At 43.3% G+C, this 19,374-nt stretch overlaps 2 protein-coding genes across 5 annotated transcripts; both read right to left on the bottom strand.

Moving 5' to 3' along the window:
• Nucleotides 1–552: 552 nt before the first annotated feature.
• Nucleotides 553–14,689, bottom strand: LOC311011856 (glutamate decarboxylase 1-like). Of its 2 annotated transcripts, XM_084007030.1 has the most exons (17): nucleotides 14,531–14,688; nucleotides 13,603–13,723; nucleotides 11,713–11,769; nucleotides 10,145–10,282; nucleotides 9,021–9,263; nucleotides 7,783–7,873; nucleotides 4,228–4,340; nucleotides 4,034–4,149; nucleotides 3,141–3,220; nucleotides 3,007–3,061; nucleotides 2,802–2,918; nucleotides 2,655–2,719; nucleotides 2,486–2,564; nucleotides 1,741–1,890; nucleotides 1,551–1,658; nucleotides 1,226–1,315; nucleotides 553–1,055 (listed from the first exon to the last, which is right to left on the bottom strand). In XM_084007030.1, exons 2-17 carry the CDS (start codon nucleotides 13,676–13,678, stop codon nucleotides 882–884), a joined length of 1,752 nt encoding a protein of 583 aa, XP_083863156.1. In that variant the 5' UTR covers nucleotides 13,679–13,723; nucleotides 14,531–14,688; the 3' UTR covers nucleotides 553–881. The 2 variants fall into 2 exon arrangements, with proteins under 2 accessions (XP_083863156.1, XP_083863157.1); XM_084007031.1 differs by lacking the exon at nucleotides 11,713–11,769 and having other exon boundaries at nucleotides 14,531–14,689.
• A 1,133-nt stretch (nucleotides 14,690–15,822) lies between these two features.
• Nucleotides 15,823–17,789, bottom strand: erich2 (glutamate-rich 2). Of its 3 annotated transcripts, none has more exons than XM_084007113.1 (8): nucleotides 17,661–17,789; nucleotides 17,069–17,111; nucleotides 16,943–16,988; nucleotides 16,708–16,802; nucleotides 16,524–16,612; nucleotides 16,288–16,345; nucleotides 16,134–16,205; nucleotides 15,823–16,049 (listed from the first exon to the last, which is right to left on the bottom strand). In XM_084007113.1, exons 2-8 carry the CDS (start codon nucleotides 17,076–17,078, stop codon nucleotides 15,859–15,861), a joined length of 561 nt encoding a protein of 186 aa, XP_083863239.1. In that variant the 5' UTR covers nucleotides 17,079–17,111; nucleotides 17,661–17,789; the 3' UTR covers nucleotides 15,823–15,858. The 3 variants fall into 3 exon arrangements, with proteins under 3 accessions (XP_083863239.1, XP_083863238.1, XP_083863237.1); XM_084007112.1 differs by having other exon boundaries at nucleotides 16,524–16,609; nucleotides 17,063–17,111; XM_084007111.1 differs by having other exon boundaries at nucleotides 17,063–17,111.
• Between the last annotated feature and the right edge of the window lie 1,585 nt (nucleotides 17,790–19,374).

The following is a 19,374-nucleotide window of genomic DNA, read 5'->3' on the forward strand; positions in this document are numbered from 1 at the left end:
CCGTGATTACATTTACAAATGTATTACACATGTAATACACATAAAAGATACATGTACAATAAAATACCTGAATCTTGCAAACAGTGGAAATGCAATAAATATGAGTTTTTCTTATATAATCAAATATTAACAGTTGGACAATGTCATAAACACCTATAGGGGGGGGGTATCACACGATTGCATGGAACAGACAACGAGCCAGCGTTTTACAAGTTGAGAGTCGTCACAGACTTGGGATAGCTGTAGTCATTTTTAAATCTTTAATCTTAAACTCAACTACCAGAGAATATATTATGCAGACTGGAGATCAGTTTGCTGGAGGTTTAACACACGTGCTACCATGGTGTGCACATTAGGGCATAATAAGCTTATTTTAAACACAGCGGTATTTTAGAATACATGACACACACACCTACACACCTGCACACGCACACACACACAGCTTTGGGGGCGCGGACACTGGTTTAGGTCGGTGCACTGAGATTAAATATATGTACAGTCGAAAGCACCAATGATTCAATTTTGCGTAGCTGATGAATAATTTCATGATAGTTTGTTATATTTTCATCTGTGCTTTTCTCCCTTTTTCACAACACACACACACACACACACACACACACACACACACACACACACACACACACACACACACACACACTCTCTCTCACACACACACACACACACACACACACAGACGTTAAAAGACAAACTACATCGGACAAGAAACTAGATTACACACATATCACAAGAACACACACACACACACACACACATAGAGGATGTTTGTTGTACCTGGACCCTTCAGATACTTGGTATTTAAATATTTTGTCTAGCGCACTGTCTGCAGCGTCGCCCCGCGGCCACTAGAGCGGCGACGCGGTCTACAGGTCTTGACCCAGCCTCTCGATCTCATCGATGAGGAAGTCGATGTCGGACTGGGTGGCTGCCAGGTTGGACACCACCATGCGGAAAAAGTTGACGTTCTTGCCCTGAGGCTGGTAGCCCACCATGGTGGTCCCCGACTCCATCATCATGGCCTTGATCTTCGGCGCCACCTGGTGGAGTAAAAAACACGACAAATTACACTATTTGTTATAAATTAGGAAGACAAAATACATTGTATAAGATAAGCCTAGAGTCATTTCTAGGTTTTGACTAGTGATGAAACATCAGCGACAGTTATTTCATGACTGGTGGTGAAATAGCTGTCAGGTCGGTGTCTTACCCTGTGGAGCTTCTCTCGCCGCTCCTCGCCGTCAGGCATGCCTCTCAGGCTGGGAGGGATGTACCAGAAGCAAACATTGGTGTGCTGAGGCTGCAGACAGAAATAATAACACGGTTAATACACACACACACACACACACACACACAAATACAAAATACAAAATGAAGAATGATGGATGTAGGGAAAAGAGAGCAAGATAAATCCTGTGACAGAGAAGAGTTATGAAGCATTAAATGCTTCCTGTCATGCCAGTTCAGCTTATTTAACTAAACAGGATGTAATAGTGAAAACAACCTTGTTAGAATAGAAGATGAGAGGAACTCACCTCTCCATCAAACACCATCTGATATCCCTCCCTGTTCTTGATCTTGTTGTACAGGTACTGAGACAGGTCCAAGCACCTGTCAATGTGCTGCTCAAACCCGATGGTGCCCTGCAGGAGAAAAAAGGCTGTCAACACTAATTACAACAACAAAAAACTATTCCTGTAGTCTGTTAAAGACGTTTTTAATCACCTTGGCTTTCCACATGAGCCAGAACTTAAAGATGTCGACGTGCCGGCCACACTGGATGGCTTTGTCTCCCGTGTCGTAGGTGACGTCGTACTGTTTGTCTGGTTGGAACAGGTAGCCGGCACACATGGAGTTACAACCAGCCAGGATTCCCTGCAGACACACATAATACATGGTTAATCTTTCTTTTTTCCCTCCACGGCTCCAAAATCAACAGTACAGACATCCTATACTAGAGTAGAAGTACAGATACTTGTGTTTAAAAAGACTGGTAAAAAGTAGAAGTACTGATTCAACTTCTTTACTCAAGTAAAAGTGAAATACTACAGGAAAAAAAAGTATTTTATGCGAGGCTTATTAAAAGTCACGTCATATTAATAAGGAAATCAAACGATAATTCTCCTCAAATGCATTAAAACTAAAGAGTAGAAAGGACAGATACTTGTTTTAAAATGTAGTGGAGTAAAAATAAAAGGTTGTCAAAAAAAGAAATACTCAAGTAAAAGTAAAGATACCTGAAAATTCTACTTAAGTAAAGGAACAAAGTATTTGTACTTCTTTACTTTGCACCTCTGTAAACTAATATGAACATGTAGTATCATGTACAGGATGCAATGTGGTCATTTTCAAAAAGAACAATAAAGAATGATAATAATAATAATTCAGGTACAACGAACACAAATAAAAACCTGCATATGTTTCAGTGTGTGTGTGTGTGTGTGTGTGTGTGTGTGCGTGTTTCCGGTACCTTCTCTCTGACCAGGATCGCGGAGCACTGCAGAGGCACGCCCATCATCTTGTGAGGGTTCCATGTGACAGAGTTGGCCCTGCAAAGTTGAATTCATGTCTTAAAGCATGTCTGAAGGCGGATCCACTGGTGCTTTAAATAAGTGACGCAGAGCGGCGCGTTCCCTCACCTCTCCACTCCATTCAGCTTGTGGCGATGCTTCCTGGACATCAGCAGTCCACCGCCCCACGCGCCCTGAGGAGACAGCACTTAGATAGGCGGGTGTGCAAAGCGACGAACGTACATTCCTACCATCTCTACGGCGTCAACTACTCACATCCACGTGGAGCCACAGGTTGTACTTCTCGCAGATGTCAGCGATCTCATTGATGGGGTCGAAGGCGCCGTACACCGTGGAGCCGGCTGTGGCGTTGACGAACAACGGCACGTAACCCTGAATCAGAATCAACACGCAGAGGGTTGAAGAGGGGACACGAATGAGGGGGAAACTAAAAGGGGGAGGAAGGGAGAAAACTACCGACCTTCTGTTTGGCGTCAATGATCTTGGCCTCCAGATCTGCAGGAATGACTCTCCCTCTGGAAGACATATTATCATCACATACCACGCCATCTTTTTCTGTATCAACTGCGGCTTTAAATCAACGTGATTCCTCACCTCTCGTCTGTGTTCAGAAGGATCACGTTCTCGGTGCCAAAACCCAGAGCAGCTCCGGCCTTCTTTATGGAGTAGTGACTCTGTAGGGACACATTCATCTTTCATTAAAGGTAGTCATGGGACGATATAAAATAAATGTCCTGTCACAAATAATTGCTATATACAATATTATCCTGTTAATCATCGAAAATGTGCTTAAAGCTCTTAAAATGGTACAAAAACATACTGGAATCACTTGAAATGTATCAAGAAACTAATATTTTCATTTGAATTAATTGAATAAATAAAGATATGTTTTAGTGAAAAACAATCTAGTAATCATATTTAAGATGATCAAAAATCCCCCGGCATAAATAAAGGATACAAATTATATTTAATATACAATATACATTTTTTTTTTGGTATCCTGTATTTTTCAACTGTCATGATAGTGAGCTAGACAGCTTTTTTCAAATCACTCGATATCCATGATTATCCCGATATTGGATATTCACCACGATCAACTTATTGCGAGTGTTTCTAATCGCGATCTGCGATAAAATCCTATCGTCCCCTCAGGCTAGAAATAATAACAGCATGAAATAACAGAGTGGAGAGATCGTGTGAGGTAACTGCTACTCTCCCTGTCACGCTGTCAGCTGTGCTTAGCTGTGTGGACAAAGTTGACGCGGTAATAGCAAAGAATCCATAAAATTAGCCACTGCCTGGATTCAAATAGACCTTCTGATTATTACCGGACCTCCGAAATGGCCTCAATCTACCGCCAACGAAGCATAGCGTCTGCTTTATTAGCATGTCTCGTGTGTGTGTGTGTGTGTGTGTGTGTGTGTGTGTGTGTGTGTGTGTGTGTGTGTGTGTGTGTGTGTGTGTGTGTGTGTGTGTGAGAGACGTACGTGTTCGGATGTGAACAGGACGAGGCGAGGAGCGGCCGACATGCCCTTGGTCTTGACCTCGGGGAAGTACTTGTACCGTGCAATCATCACACTGTACATGTTGGAAATAGCGCCCCCTGTTGAGAAGAGACGGACACGTCAGCACCTTGGACAGCGACGCCAGTTTGCAGGAATTGAAAAATGACGGACTCTACCTGGTGAAAAGATCCCGTCTCCCTCTCCGCTGGGCCAGCCGATCATCTCTCTCATCTTCTTCAGAGTCAGCTGCTCCATCAACACAAACACCGGAGCGATCTCGTAGGTGAACCTGCCGATGACATCACAACGTACGGAGAACAGTGTCAGTGGACGCCGCCGCAGTGGTGGAGGCGTTTACGTCTGCTTGGTGAGCGAGTGGAATATAAAAAGATTCTTATGCACACACACATATGCAGATAAGGAAGCCTAAACACACACACACAGGCTCGTTGGTTTTTCATTAGCCTTACTATAATTCCATCCACAGAGCACAAACTGGAGCTAATTAAAAAAATGTCTGATAGGAGTCGGGCCGCAAACATTCGTATTCAAAGGCTTTCTAAAAATCACTCAGTGGTTTAATTAAAGCCCACAAAGCTCTGATGGCTATCTGTCAATCCTGCCAATCTCCCAGTCTGAATGGGGCTGATTTGATGGCTGAGAGGAGTGTGTACGTGTGTGTGTGTGTGTGTGTGTGTGTGTGTGTGTGTGTGTGTGTGTGTGAGACGGAAAGACAGGGAGAGTGTTTTGAAGAGATAACACTCACTATTGACCCCCGAAATTCAGAAACTGAGGAAGACAATTTCATCCTTTCATTAACAGAAATGAAAAAAGACAAAAGAGGACAAAAAGTAATATCCACAACACAGGAATGATTCTTAGAGAGGCAAGAGACGGAGGATTTTCATAAAATGGTGGATGTGTTTCTGATCTCGGCTCACAGAGAGATGAAAACAAAAGAGCAACAGTCCTGGAAAAGTAGCTCACAGGAAGCAAACTGGTTCCTAACCGACAGGCCGTCTCATCGGCTCCCACACACAACACCCCCCCTTAGGACGGATCCCCGTTTACCCTGCTTTTACTGTAATGAGGCCAGTTACACAACACTCCTCCACTCTTATCACCGCCACCGCCACCATCTAAAAACACCAGCGTCTCCCATCTTCTTCCATTCCCCTCCGTTCTGTTCACGAGTATCTGAACGAGGGCTGAAGCGATTTCGTAACTCGGCTGGAGAAGGAGGAGGGACGAAGGCTGCGAGCTCCGGGGGAGCCGATGGGAAACAATGCAACGGAGGGAAAAACAGTGACAGAGGACAACAAAGGAAGAGGAGGGGATGATGTGGGAGCGCAGCGAGGAAAGAATACAGAAACAAAAACAGCAAAAACAAAGCAAAAGGGGAGTGGTGGAGGATAGGGGAGAAGAGGAGAATAGAGCTGAATGCTACGGTGGAGGATAGGTGGAAGAACGATTAAAAGGATGAAGAAATAGAGAAGAAATGTTTCTCTTGTAATTATTCCCAGGGAGAGCTCACACAAAGTGATTGGAAATATAGTCTGGTCAATACACCAGATTCAGCTGTGAACAGGGACAAAAACAGATAAAATCACAAAGAACACAAAATGGCTTATTATGTAGCCTCGCGCTAGCCTCATTAAAAACATTTTTTATGTATATATTTGAATTTTGTTCCATGTAAGGAACACAAACACATGGGTGTATCCCTTTGATTCGTCTTCTTCAAATGTATCCACCGCAGAAAAGGGACAAAGCCGGTTCACCTTTTTAAAATTCTCCTTCTCTCCGCGAGTCATTTCACGCTGTAATGACAATAATGGTGATCATTATCACAATCAGAGCCAATCATTGGTCTTTTCAGGGTGAAAATTACCCCTCAGTCACCTGCCCGTCTCTGGGGGACGGCCCCTAAATGCCCTCATTATCGTCATCAAGGGCACTCTGTGTGTGTTAGTCTGTTTGAATGCGTGTGTGTGCGTCTCTATGTGACTAACCCCTCTGACCCCCCCCACCCACACACACACACACACACACACACAACCTCACTCTCCTCTCAGCCCCTCAGAGGAGTCGGTCCGTATCCACGGGGACAATAGAGCCAGAATGAGGACTCTGCAGGGAGCAGCAGCAGCCAGTTTCCACAGTGTGACATGGTTTTCTGTGCAGCCGGAGAACATTGTGTGTCAGTGTGGGGCCCAGCTGGCCTATCTGCTAAGACCAGCTCACAATGAGCCTGCAGTCAATGGACTGGAAACCCTAGCTGCTGTATCTGGGACAGTCAGAGCTGGTGTGTGTGTGTGTGTGTGTGTGTGTGTGTGTCATTATGAAAGTGTGCACCCGAGTGTGAATTCAATAGCCTCGTCTTCGACCGGGAGACGAGCAGGGAACGTTTCTTTCCTAAGGAGGGGAGGATTCCTTCGCTAATGTTTTAAGAAATCGGATAAGTGAAGTGTCTGAATTTATTTTAGAGTCTGAGTTTATTATCTTTGCATTGATCTTTGCTTCAGCGGCCGGTCGAGGACGACAGATTGTGCATATTGGCCTCTGCCCACCACTTATCTGCCGTGGTGTCATCGCTCGGTTTGCACCATGAAACTCTGCCTCGACATCATGATGCCGAGGAAAACTCTGTCAGATTTGTTAAGATATTTAAGAGACCAGTTCTGGTTTCAAGCTGTTTTTAAAATAATTCTGTCAGTTTTCTTCTTTTAGCAGCTTAATAATCTACACACTGAATAACCCAGCTTTTCTTTTCTCATACATAAGAGCAATTACTTGACTTATCAATTCGATTTTAATTTTTCTAAATTCTCAGGATTGTTCTTTTTCTTATGCGATAGTAAATTGAGTATTTTCAACAACGTTTCAAGGTGTCATGTAGGCTTTTGGAAAGTATATATATAAAGGAGTATTCACTATTTTTTTTAAATATTTTGCAAACCAAAAGACCAATTGATTTATTGAGAAAAGATTCAGCTGATTAAATGATATTATAGTAATTGTTGGTTGCTACATAAGAGCACTTAACAGTTTATTCTCTGGTTTACCCTCAAAGTCACTCTTAATACTTACTCATTTTCTAGATTTCCAAAGTGCATGAAGCTATTCTTGGTTTTGTTGTAGAGGGATTTGTTTCTACTATAATGAGGAAATCAACCTAATATTATTTACTCATCCCTGCACTGATAATGAATTGACAGAGCCATAAATAATAGATGTTCTTGTCTATGCGTGTCACCTCGTGTGTGCATGTTTTTCATTCTACTCCAGTCGTCGTAACACAGAGTTGAATCTTATTTACAGCATGAGTGTGCGGGTGAGAGAGTTCGTGTGTGTGTGTGTGTGAGACTGTGATGCTGACGTGGTTCATGCCCTCTATCAGACTGGGCCACCATGTAACTGTGACCTGAGATCAATATGCAATCTAACCACCCCTGGGGCTGCGCTGCCTCCCGTATACAGTACAGCACGGAGGCCGTCTCCCGCCCGTCAATACGCAGTCTCAACAGGACAAACCGAACACTTTATATAACCGCCCAAATGTGGAACGACCTGAGAGGAAACCGAAATAAGCACTTCCACCAGGGCTGTATATGGTAATGACTGGGGGCTGTTTCCAGTGGCTTACACACTTGGATATCTCAGGTGTCCTGCTGTGACATGTAAAGGGTGTCCCCCCCCCCCCCCCTCGTATACAGAGCTGTATAACTTACATGTTGGTGTTTGCAGTGGAGGTGAGCCACTCTCCAGCCAGACCGATGATGTCCAGACCAGAGGACAACTGGTTGAAGAATCGAGGGTGACCTAAACATGAAAAATACAACCATCTTAATCAATATTGTGAATTATACTCAAGTCTGATTTAATTAAGTACCTTGTGTTAGCTCTCTTGTGTATTTTTCTTGTCTAGTGAATGTGAGTTTAATTCTAATGTTCCCTATAATATCGTAAATCTGAACAGGGACTACCTCTGTGAGGGACTCAAGCTTTATATAAAGAGTCCATTAGCTCTGGGAAGACATATATAATAAGTAAAATGTCCTGTAGGCTAAAGCTGACCGTCTATATGATTGTGTAAATAAATAAAAAGAATGTCTTCATTCCAATGTTCCCAGTTGTTGAGCCATGAAACCTGACATAGCACTGTTCAGTGTACATAATTACATTGGGAATATGACAGCCATTTAGACTCCAGGCCCGGAGCCTAAATGCGGTCACGGATAGAAGCACCTCGTGGAGGTGGTGCCGCACGACTCGCACAATAAATACGTGAGTAAGTTCTGAACACACAGACGTGAAAAACAAATCTAATATCAATGAAAGTGCTGCTTAGCAGCGTGAGGGAAAAGGGAGAGATCGGCTTTATGTTTCAGCACCGCGGACAGCTCCTCCGGTGGGGTTTCACAAGATTGAGCACAAAAAACCCACACACCCGAATGAAAAGTGGTGTTGAGTTGTGGAAACGGCAGACCCCGTGTGATATATAAAGCCCAAGGGACAGTTTGAGCGTTGTCGTTATTAACAGCTTGAAACGGCCCGTGTTGAGACGCCCTCGGGCGACACTTGCTTTAATAAGTCGAGGGGAAAGAAAAGGAGGATGTCAACCGAATTACCAAGGGGACAATAAATAAGGCAGTCAGTGTAAACGGCTGCACACTATCTCGCAAACAGCTCCTTCTCGTAGGTTTGACTTGACAAATGCACATTAAATTATAAAATGCACTGTAAAATCCTCACAGTAGAGTACATTATGCTTCATATGATGAGATATATATGACTATATATATGCCTGCAGATAAAAATACTTTGTTTGAAGGTTAATTGCTTTACACTCTGTGTCCTTACGCTATTTAAAATAATTTGCCACCATATGAATTATTCAATCCGCCCTTTTTTTCCCTTCCATGCAGCCCTATGGTACAGCTCAACCTTGAGCGCGTCCTGGCCCTACCTGTCCGGACGCCATATTTAAGCGTGTCCCTGCAGTCCACCAGGATCTGCTCCAGGGATTCGGGCTGGTCGGAGAGCTCCAGGTTGAAGCCCTCCATGCCCTCCAGGAGCTGGTGAGGGTGGTGGAAGTCCAGCACCTTGGTGGAGCGGTCGAAGGTCTTCTTGACATAGTTGGTGAGGATGTCCACTATCTCCAACATAAACTGGATGGTAGGCTCCTCCCCATTTTTGGCTGGCAGCAGGTCTAAAGACGTGAGGAGAAAAGTGGAGGACATTTAGAGTGATTAACTGAAATATTGTTATATTAAATAACTAAGAGCCAGACTCTGAGTATGTTAATCACCGCTAATCGAGTGGCCTTTAGAAACAGTCAATACTCATTCTATTTAGTCCAAATTTGATTTTGCATTTCTTACATTTTTTTTCCTATTGGTGACCTTTGTCTAATAATTATATTCTTTGGTCGACTAACAATTAAGTCAAGACTAATATCATCAGTAGGAAGGCCTATCTTCTCCATATAGGAGTAGTATAGCTTGCCTCTGGGTGATGGTTGGACTTTGAAATCGTATTGACTCTGGACATTTTGAGTGTATTCTAGTCCTGCTCAATGTGTCCTGAGTTCTGTTGTGATGACACTATCAATAAAATGGAATTAAATTGAATTGAATATAGGCATAAAGTTGGCTTTAAGCTGAGCAGTTATGTTTGTCTCAACGGGTAGGCTATAGAAACCACAAGAGATTACAAATACAATATTAGCATGCATTTATTTTTATTTTTTTTAATTATGTAGGTGTAAATGTTTTATCAGCAACAACCCCCAGACTCTGGTTCTGTTTCTAGATGAACGTTAGTTGTCATCCTCTAGAAAATACTTCTATATGGTGTAAAGAGCTTAACAACATTATAGCAAAAATAAAAAAAGATAATAAAAATAAAGGTAATAACCAAGAAAACTGAAGACAGGCCTCTCCTTCTCTGGTTGGAGGCCTTTAACGGTCACATTAATCTGAAGTTATGACTGACCACGTGACGCAGAAGCTCTAATAAAGCACTGTTCCGAGAAATAATAAACAATTGATGTATTTATGTATTTGTACGTGAAGCGCGTGCATGTCTCACCTCTGGCGAACAGGTTGGAGAAGTCGGTGTCGTTGAGGCGGAAGCGCGCGTCCCTGTCGCTGTTGTCGCACGAGAGCAGGTTCTTCTGGCCCGCGAGCCTCCCTTTCTCGTCCAGGCTGTTGTTCTTCTGCAGGAACCCTAGGGTGTTACACGGCGGGGGGCACGAGTTATCACCAAACACCTCCATCCCGAGGGAAAAGACCAAATTATGGGACCAAAAACAGAGTTTTATAAAATAATTAAATACATAAACGAATAATGAATGTCCAAATACGTAGATTTTCTGAAGGTTAATATCTATAAGTTAGCTCCTAATGTCCTGAGTTCTTTCATGAGCAATACGTTTTTCACTTGGAAACCAATCTCCAGCCCATATATGTATCCGCGCGCGCAGGGAAGAGGGGAATGGGTGGGTGCAAGCGCCACCCTGTGACGTCACAACCACACCCCGGTGAGGAAGCACCCAGTCCACAGACGGATCGGTTCAGTGGACCGACCCGCGCTAACAACCCAATGAACACCCCACAAAGAGGGGTTAATGGAGGCCGCGCAGAGCCCTGGAGCGCTCGAGCCTGCATATGCTTTGAAATCTCATATTGATCATTTTATAGGTTCTTTATATCTGCAGGATAACGTGGTCACGTGTGAGCCTGTCTCACACACACACACACACACACACACACACACACACACACACACACACACACACACACACACACACACACACACACACTTGTTATCTGTAAGCGTATAAATGATCGTCTCTTATAATTGTTTAATGGAAACACCATAACACCATGCTCATTACGTCCTATATGACATATTTGAAATCAATATTCGACACCCTCTAACTGCCAAAGTCTCACGTGTAGAAATACTCCCATTCACATTCGATTCCGGTCCGTTAAAATGTCATTGAGACCGATCAAAGTCTATCGGTGTCAACGTATTCGATTATTTGGTGTTAATCGATTTCTGCCACACAAAAAAACAGGCACACGATGCCACGTTTCAATGGCTCGTACATGATATTCATGCAAGAATTATTTTTTATTTTATTTACATTTTTGAGTCGAAATGAACGTCAAACTATTCTCAGGATGCCAGTGAGACTTTCCAACATAAAGATCGTATATATTGTTATTTGTAAAGATCTGAATGGGAAATGAAAATACCGGTTATTCTAAGGGGCTTTCGAGGCCTGTCTCGAGGATTTTTCCTCTTGAGGGTGAAATGGAGGAGACGTGGGGGGGTCGTGGGGGGTGTTATCCGGGTCTCTCATCATCAGACCTACAGGCTAATGTCCACTGACCTTTAGAAGATGGAAACCCACTGTGACAGTCCTGGATGGCTCTAAACAGCCGTTATCATGGCCTACTTCAGGCCTCTAAATTGGTTTATTTATATATATATAAAACAGAAGCTAGATGACACATTTAAAAGGATTAGATTATTATGGATACATTATACATTCTTCAAAAACTGCTTTATTTCTCTAAGATGTAAAAAAAATAAATAAAAATGTGACAACGTTTTGTGTACCAAAAAAAAAAAAAAAAAAAACTTACCACAAATCTTCATCCCCAGTTTCCGCGTGCATCCGTGCATCCACGCGTATTCGTTGGCTAAAACAGAATGAGCGTTTTGAGTCTGTGGCGTGCATGCGGCCGCGGAGGCGACGTGGACGAGCGGCTGATGGATATAAAGCTGGTGGAGCACAGTGAGCACAGTGGAGGCGGGATGCGGACGGCTCTTGGCCGGGTGTGTGACTCTGAGCACTCGCTGTTATTTTTGTATTTTTTTTTTTTTTGTCTCTCATTGTTTCTCATTTCTACTTGTTTATTTTAATTATGATAAGGGGATGAGTCTGATAACATTTCCGATTTGAAGTTCAATCAATAGGCAGTGACAGTGGCCCCGCAAGGCACATCCACGGCTCACACACCCAGCCAAGGGGCGGACTGGAATTAACGCCCGTGAAATGAGCTCACGGAGGAGGGCAGGAATTAATTGAGTGAAACACAGTATGTGACTGGAGCGAGCTGGAAATGTCTGTGGCCGGGCGTGATGCAGAAGCTTCATAGTGGGGTCCACGGTGCGGCGCATGCACGCGAGCGTGGACGTCATGCGCGAGCAGCGATGGAGCAGAAAAAGCCAGAGGGAATACAGAAATAAAAAGAACCCGATGGAAAAGTTTCCAAAGAGAAGTATTCAAATTTTATCGAAGCAATAGAGAGAGAAAACCAGAGAACAGCCCGAGGTGCTGAGGCCAAGTCACACACACACACACACACACACACACACACACACACACACACACACACACACGCGCGCGCGCACACAGGCACGCGCAGACACTACAAGCCGCCAGGCGTGAGATGGAGCGTGGAGGAGAGAGCGATAATGGCAACATCCAGCAGTATACGAGCAAATCAGACAAAACAAACACCTTCTTCTTTAAATGGCTTTTCTTTCACATTCGAAATACGTCTGAGTTTTTTTTTTATCTATTTATTTTTTAAAAGATGTGTTTATTGATACCCAAGGGCCACAAATAAAACCTATTAAAAAAATAACTTATTCGATAGAGAGAAAAACGTGGAATTGAATTGGGCCCCTGGAACTGAAGCTTTTTACATTCGGGCGAAGACAAAAAAACTAATGATTTCCTCGCAATGCACTGCAGATGGCTGCTCAAGTGCACTATTACGGAGATGATGTTGTGCATACGACGAAGGCTTAAAATTATTAATAAACCCCATTAATATAGTCTACCTGCTTATTATTATTAAACAGATTTTTTTTTAAATTAAAAGCTAAAATATGTCACCAAGAGCAAATAATATGTGTACAGCCCCGAGGGCCTTAGACATCCTGACGAGATACAATGAATTATGATCTTGATATTTTTTTTTTTTTTGCAAAATGTGTGGAAAACATTTATAAATGTCCGATTAAAACCCATTAAACGCTACAATGGGAATATTCAAACTATGGGAATATATTCGATCGGAAAACGCATTTTTATTTATTTAATATTATTTAAAAAATGTTATCATGGGGTCGTTATGAATTCCAAAAGCTTTAATGGCGCATCGTTTGGGCGCCAGGTCCACTTTGCTCGGCGCGCACCGCTGATCCGCTAGACAGCGACAGGCAGCTGTGATGGCTCTGTTTTTAACCGGAATGATTAACGACGGAGCCCACACAGCAAATGGTCCAGGCGAGACTCGCTTTTATCAGACGGAGACGGAGGGAGAGAGGGAGAGAGAGAGGGAGGGAGAGTGTGAGGGGGGGCTGGGTTTAAGCCTCCGTGTATAGGTGATAGATCTGCGTAAGTGTCCTCGAGCAAGGCACCGAATCCCTATCAGCTCCAGTTGGGCAGATTCCTGAACGAGAGATCAGCCCTCCGGGGACCGAGGTGTTATATTAACAGGGTGAGGGATGCGAGGACTTACTTGCGGATGGAGGTATCAAATTGGCGGTGTTGGGGTCCTGGTCCCCGCCGGCGGCTCTCGGTTCAGACGTGGCCATCAAGTCCCCCTGTTATCGGATCTTCCAACTGGGAAATAATTCAAACTGCAAAAACAAAGCAGTCCAAGGTTAGGTTATATGTTATATGTTAATGGGTAGTGAAGGACTTCATCCACGTTATAGACTGAGCCCCCTGGAGCGTTTTATTCCCGGGGGATAGCTTGGGTAAATCATTGGAGGATTTGCGCACAAGCATTACGCGCGTCAGGATAAATCGCCTCGCTGATAACCTAATGCCTACGGGCGCGTTCATTCATTTTGGAGATATAGCCTTCAGTGTGGGGCATTAAATACTCGCAGGGGTTATATCTGACGTTAACGAGCAGAATGTTGAGATAAAATGCAAAAGTTATCACACACGAGAAATACATATTTCCTTTGTCACTGTTCGTTCGTGGCTCGTTGGAGGAAACATGATCATTTTTCTTTCATATCAGTCTGGAGCACCAGACCATTAAAAGACCAGAGCTGTGATCATAACACACCTGATATATAAGGAATAAAAAGAACAAGCATTCTGCCGTGTTAAGGGAATAAGACTGATTTATTACGCACATATTGAAAGGATGCAACTATAAATAACCTACGTCATTTACCAGTTTACTCGACAATCGACATTTCAATTAAGTTGCGCTTTGAACGAGCAACATCGCCGAGCATCATCACTCAATGTCATCGTGACACGAGAGGCAACTCATTCTGTCACTCATTTCCTCCAAACCACATTATAACAGATTCTTTCTTCGAGGTTAAAATCACCTGTTCGTCTATGAGGGGAAAAAAAGGAAATATGAACGCTGTCAATATATTATCGAGGGCGCCGCTGGAATGAGAAGAAGGAAGGCGTCTTACCGGCTCACAGGTTGTCGGGTCCAGAGAAACTATAAGTCACAATTGCCACCGAAAGGCGCGACAAGCAACAGTCCTGCGATGGCGGAATACCAACAGAGCGCACTAATAAAATCCCATCCAGCGGCGCGCAAGTCACCCTTTTTTCTCCCTCAAGAATAAATATATTTTTGATTCCTTATTTATATCTCAGACTCTGGATGCCCATTGGTCTCTTCACGCAAGCGTGAGTCACAGCCTTGCCTCCCTCTGACGCCTAATGAAGCTTCCCTGAGTGCTGCTGACAGCCACAATCCACTTTAAGAAGCCTAAAAAAAGAAGAAGAGGAAAATCACCAGTGACGTGCACCCGCAGCCCCTATGCTCGTCTCCAGGTGTGGGTGGGTGGGTGTCACAGGAAGGAGATGTGAAATGTTTTCTGAGTGGCTTACATAGCAATTGACCTTGAGATGACAGACACTGTTGGCTTATGGGCAGTTCAGAATTTATACATCTTAGTGTCTGTGGAGGGGGGGGTCCACCCATCCATCCACACTGTAATATTCACCTTCATGGAGATGACAACGCCGTATGCATCATAATGTTTGACCTGCACCCCTTTTTTTTTTTTTGCATAACGGCTGCCATGGACAATAACGCCGAGGCATCAAAGTGAAGCCAGCCTGGAGGGCGTTGACTTATTGTCATCCTTCCGGCTCGTGTCCCGCTCCACTGAATGGCCAGAGACCGGCCATTATGTTCATTCAGTCATTGCAAATTAAACAGCCCGTTTTTTATCAGATGGCGACCGTGCTCTCTTTCTCACGAGTCACGAAGATGAGCTCCGCCGTCACATGATAATAACTCTGAATGTATCGGCTGATTGCATTCGGCTAGGATGGATCAGTCATATGTGTGTGTGTGTGTGTGTGTGTGGGAGTTTGTAACCTTTGCAGTGATGATTCAACCCTCATCACCTACGTCTTATCATACCTCCAAATGTGTTCATTTCCAGCTAATGCCACGGTTAAGTGTCACGGTTTCAACATCTTCCTGTGTTGAAACTGTACCTTACAAAAATGTTGTAATAACGGAAAACTTAAAAAAGTTCCTCAACCCGCCCGGTTGCATCAGCAGAGCCAGTTTCAACTTGCTGGCTTTGCTGAGATCAGTTTAGAACGACGCTCTGTCACGTAAATCAAGTTTCCATCCAAATGCAATGCAAATTTTAACCAATTTTTCTATTTCAAATCTGCAAAAGAAAATGCACGTTTAGCTTTGTCTACAATAAATAGTTTATTTTCAGTTGAAACAAAAATGTATTACATTTTCCAAAAGTAACAAGATGCTACCTTACATAGATGTAGGGGGAATCTGACAAGGAGGACACGGCTTGTGTCTGTTTACTTGCATTTCTTCACCATCATCATCTGATGGTGGAGAGGAGGAGCAGCTCGAACTCTGAGATGACTCCTCATCGCTCCCGGAGCCATTTGAGTCGTCGTCCTCCTCCTCCTCCTCGGTGCTCTGCTCTGCCTCTTGCTCTGATAGAAAAAGGCATGATACAAACTCATAGTGTGTTTTCGATTATACAGTGATTGTGTTAGTAGAAACAGAGGAACTCTCACTTTCCAACAGCTTCTTCCGGATCAGCGGAAGAAACTCAGAAGCCTCAGGGTTGTCTGGTTCAAAGATGAGAACTGGAACGAGGAAGAGAAGCCTTGGAGCATTGGCTGATTTATTGACTGACAGACGTACAGTTGATGGATGCAGGATACATACTCATCTGACACAGTTTGCTGGCCGGCACTAAGTCTCTGTCCATCACAGCTCTGAGGAACTGAAACCACACAGTTTCACTTGAGTTTCAATTTTTATTTCAATATGCAGTTGAGTTAAAATATATTTTCCTAAAAACCCAAGGATTAAAATGTTTTTTAGCATCTGAAATCAAACAAACAGTTGAGCCGATCCCTTCAGCGGAGCGTGAAGTCAATGACGGTGATCAGTCACTTTACCTTCATTATCAGCTCCACTGGTGCTGTAAGGTCTTCATCCTCAACATCCTCTTCCTCCGTCTTTTCTTCTTCCCCATCTGACTCAGCTGCTGGAGGAGAACGTGTTGTTTCTCAAGGATTACCACATCGTCAGTTTATTTCTCGCCACATTTCTTACTTTGCATTTTGTTCACTAATTACCTACCTGTTACTGTTGAGTCTGGAGGCTCAAGGATCCTCCAGTTTGTTATTTTCAGCTCTTCTTCAGCCACTGCAGTCGAGGGTGCATGTTCTCCGACCCTGAAACCACATTTGAGATTTAAAACTGTGTGTTGGCAATATTTCATTTGTCCGATCACCTACTATGTGAATAAATGAAACAATAGACATACTGGACAAACACTGTGTGTTATGAATTTGTATTTGCAAAGACTTCTTACCGAGGCTTATCGCCGAGTGTCTTTTTTCCCAGTGTGCCACGAAAAGCTGGTGAGGGGTAAGTGAAATCTTAATGTCTCACGTTAAAAAACACTGTTGGGGAAGTCTGAATTACTTCTTACCGTTACATTTGTCCATCTCAGCATGAGCAGAGGTGACTTCTACTGCCAACTAAGTCCAGGTAGAGAGAGCAAACTTATTCCAGTATTCATACAGTGACTTGCCAGACGTACAGCAGCAAGGCAAGTATAACTACTCAAACAACAATATAAACAATGTAATATATGCATATATCCAATTAGCATATGTAGATGGAAAATGGTTGTTGACTATTCTTGGCGTTTACTTGTTTCTGTGGACGCCAAACGCCCTAACCTGATATCAAACAGCAGCAGCGTAATCACGTGACATTTTTATAGTTTGATCATTAATTAGCATGGATTATAAAATGCTAACGCTGCCATATTGATTCTAGCTTCGTGTGTAACACTTCAGTGTAGCCTACTGTGCTTATGTTTGTAAATTAAGTACTTTATTTAGTCATTGAAAGCTGCTGAAACTACGTCACGACGGTACTAAATTAAGCTAATGTCTAGCTTAATTTAGTACCGTCGTGCTAGCTCAAATTAGCAGGTAGAGTTAGCTAACGTTGCGTGATAAAGCGTACCGTCAATCATTTTTATGAACTCACGTCGGCGTAGTTAATGTCAGGAAGCTCACCTGCTCACGGAGGAAGAAAAACGACCGCGACACAAAGTACAAATGTCTGTTTTAAAATCGGAAACTTTCCTCAAATGTCAATTACGGTCGAACAGGACGTTCCCCCGGCGCTGCGGTTAACTAGCTAAGCTAACTAGCTAGGTTACGGCCAGTCGTTGCCATAGTAACAGATCGACTCTGAGTCAATGCTGCCTTCAGGGGCTGTCGGGAAATTACTTAAAGGTGTGCTTTTAGTGCTGTACGTTGTTGTTTTTCCATTTAAAATGAGTAGTTACACTTTGAATTAGGATATATATATTCGTATATAAAGTGTTATAAAACATAAAAGTTTAAATCTTATTATATATGATACTATTTTATTAATTATTATGCTGTTTGTATCCCGTTTCCGTACAGTAGTGCAACGCTTTTTTTGCATTTTGACAGTTTTGAAATAGATAAAATTGCTTTTGAATGAGCAAAAAGTCATGTTTACACTTTTAAAGCTCAGAAATAAGAGATTTTCTTCCCTCCCAGTCTCTTACACATAGCCTAGCTGCTCCTGTCCATCCTCCATGTCAGCCATATTTCATCCAATAAGTAGCTGTAACTGCTACATTAGCTGCGCATACATCGAAAGAGCTGCCCTCTGTCTTGAATCTGTGTGTCGATGTGTGTGTGTGTGTGGGAGGTTTGAGGCGTCGTGTGTGCGGTTAATAGGTTCAGGTCTCCTCAGCACTTGGCTGTATTGTTTCACGGTTGTCTTATAATCCCAGGAAGATATAAACCATCAGACTGACAGGCTGAAGGCTCAGACGTCCCACAGACTAAATTAGCACATGACTGACAGGCTCGTTAATATTTTGAGTTTAGAATATGTGAGGCTAGTTTGGACTGTAAAATGTGCATGCCCTCTCTTCACTTCCTACTCACACACACACACACACACACACACACACACACACACACACACACACACACACACACACGCACACACACGCACATCAATTAGGCAGTGCAGTGAAGTTGCTCAGACTGAGCTCTCCCTCAGGGAGCCCTCTCATGCACAGCGACATGCCATTGAACCGTGTGCTTGTGTGTATTTAGTGCGTATGTGTGAATGCTACTGTGTTTTTAAAAGTGGAGCGGAGGCAATCAGTCTTATAGAGTTTGCCTTGTCACTGCAGGAGTGGAAGAAACCCAGCAAAGAAATGGACAACAACTCACCCATGTCAGTTAAAAAACGCTAGAAAATTAACAAGCAAACACAAATAATAGAAGAGATGTGTTAAAATAATTACCCGATGGTTTAGAACTGGAGGAAGGAGATCGGAGTCAGCTCAAGGTCCAAACAGGGATTTAATCTTGATCAAGAGGAGAATTCACAGAGCAACATGCTGGTCCGTTACAAAGTGAAAACTCAACGTGCTGTGAGACAAACATGGTATTTATCCATCTTCTGTGGGTGTGTTTTTACTCAGTTCACAGGGATGGAAGTCGTAAACTCAGATGTTTATCTAAACCTTGCATGGGTCGCAAACCCCACCTGGGTCATAAACCACACCTATGTCGCAAAACACACACGGGTTGCAAAACACACACAAATGGCCACAGTTCCACAGGTCACAGGTCACAGGTCACAGGACACATTTACATTCACACCAAACCTTCTCATGTGTAAGTCTTCAGTTCAGATATCTCTCATCAAGAAGTACAAAATTTCCATATCAAGATG

This window comes from Eutrigla gurnardus, assembly GCF_963514095.1.
Source record: "Eutrigla gurnardus genome assembly, chromosome: 4".
Taxonomy (NCBI): Eukaryota; Metazoa; Chordata; class Actinopteri; order Perciformes; family Triglidae; genus Eutrigla; species Eutrigla gurnardus.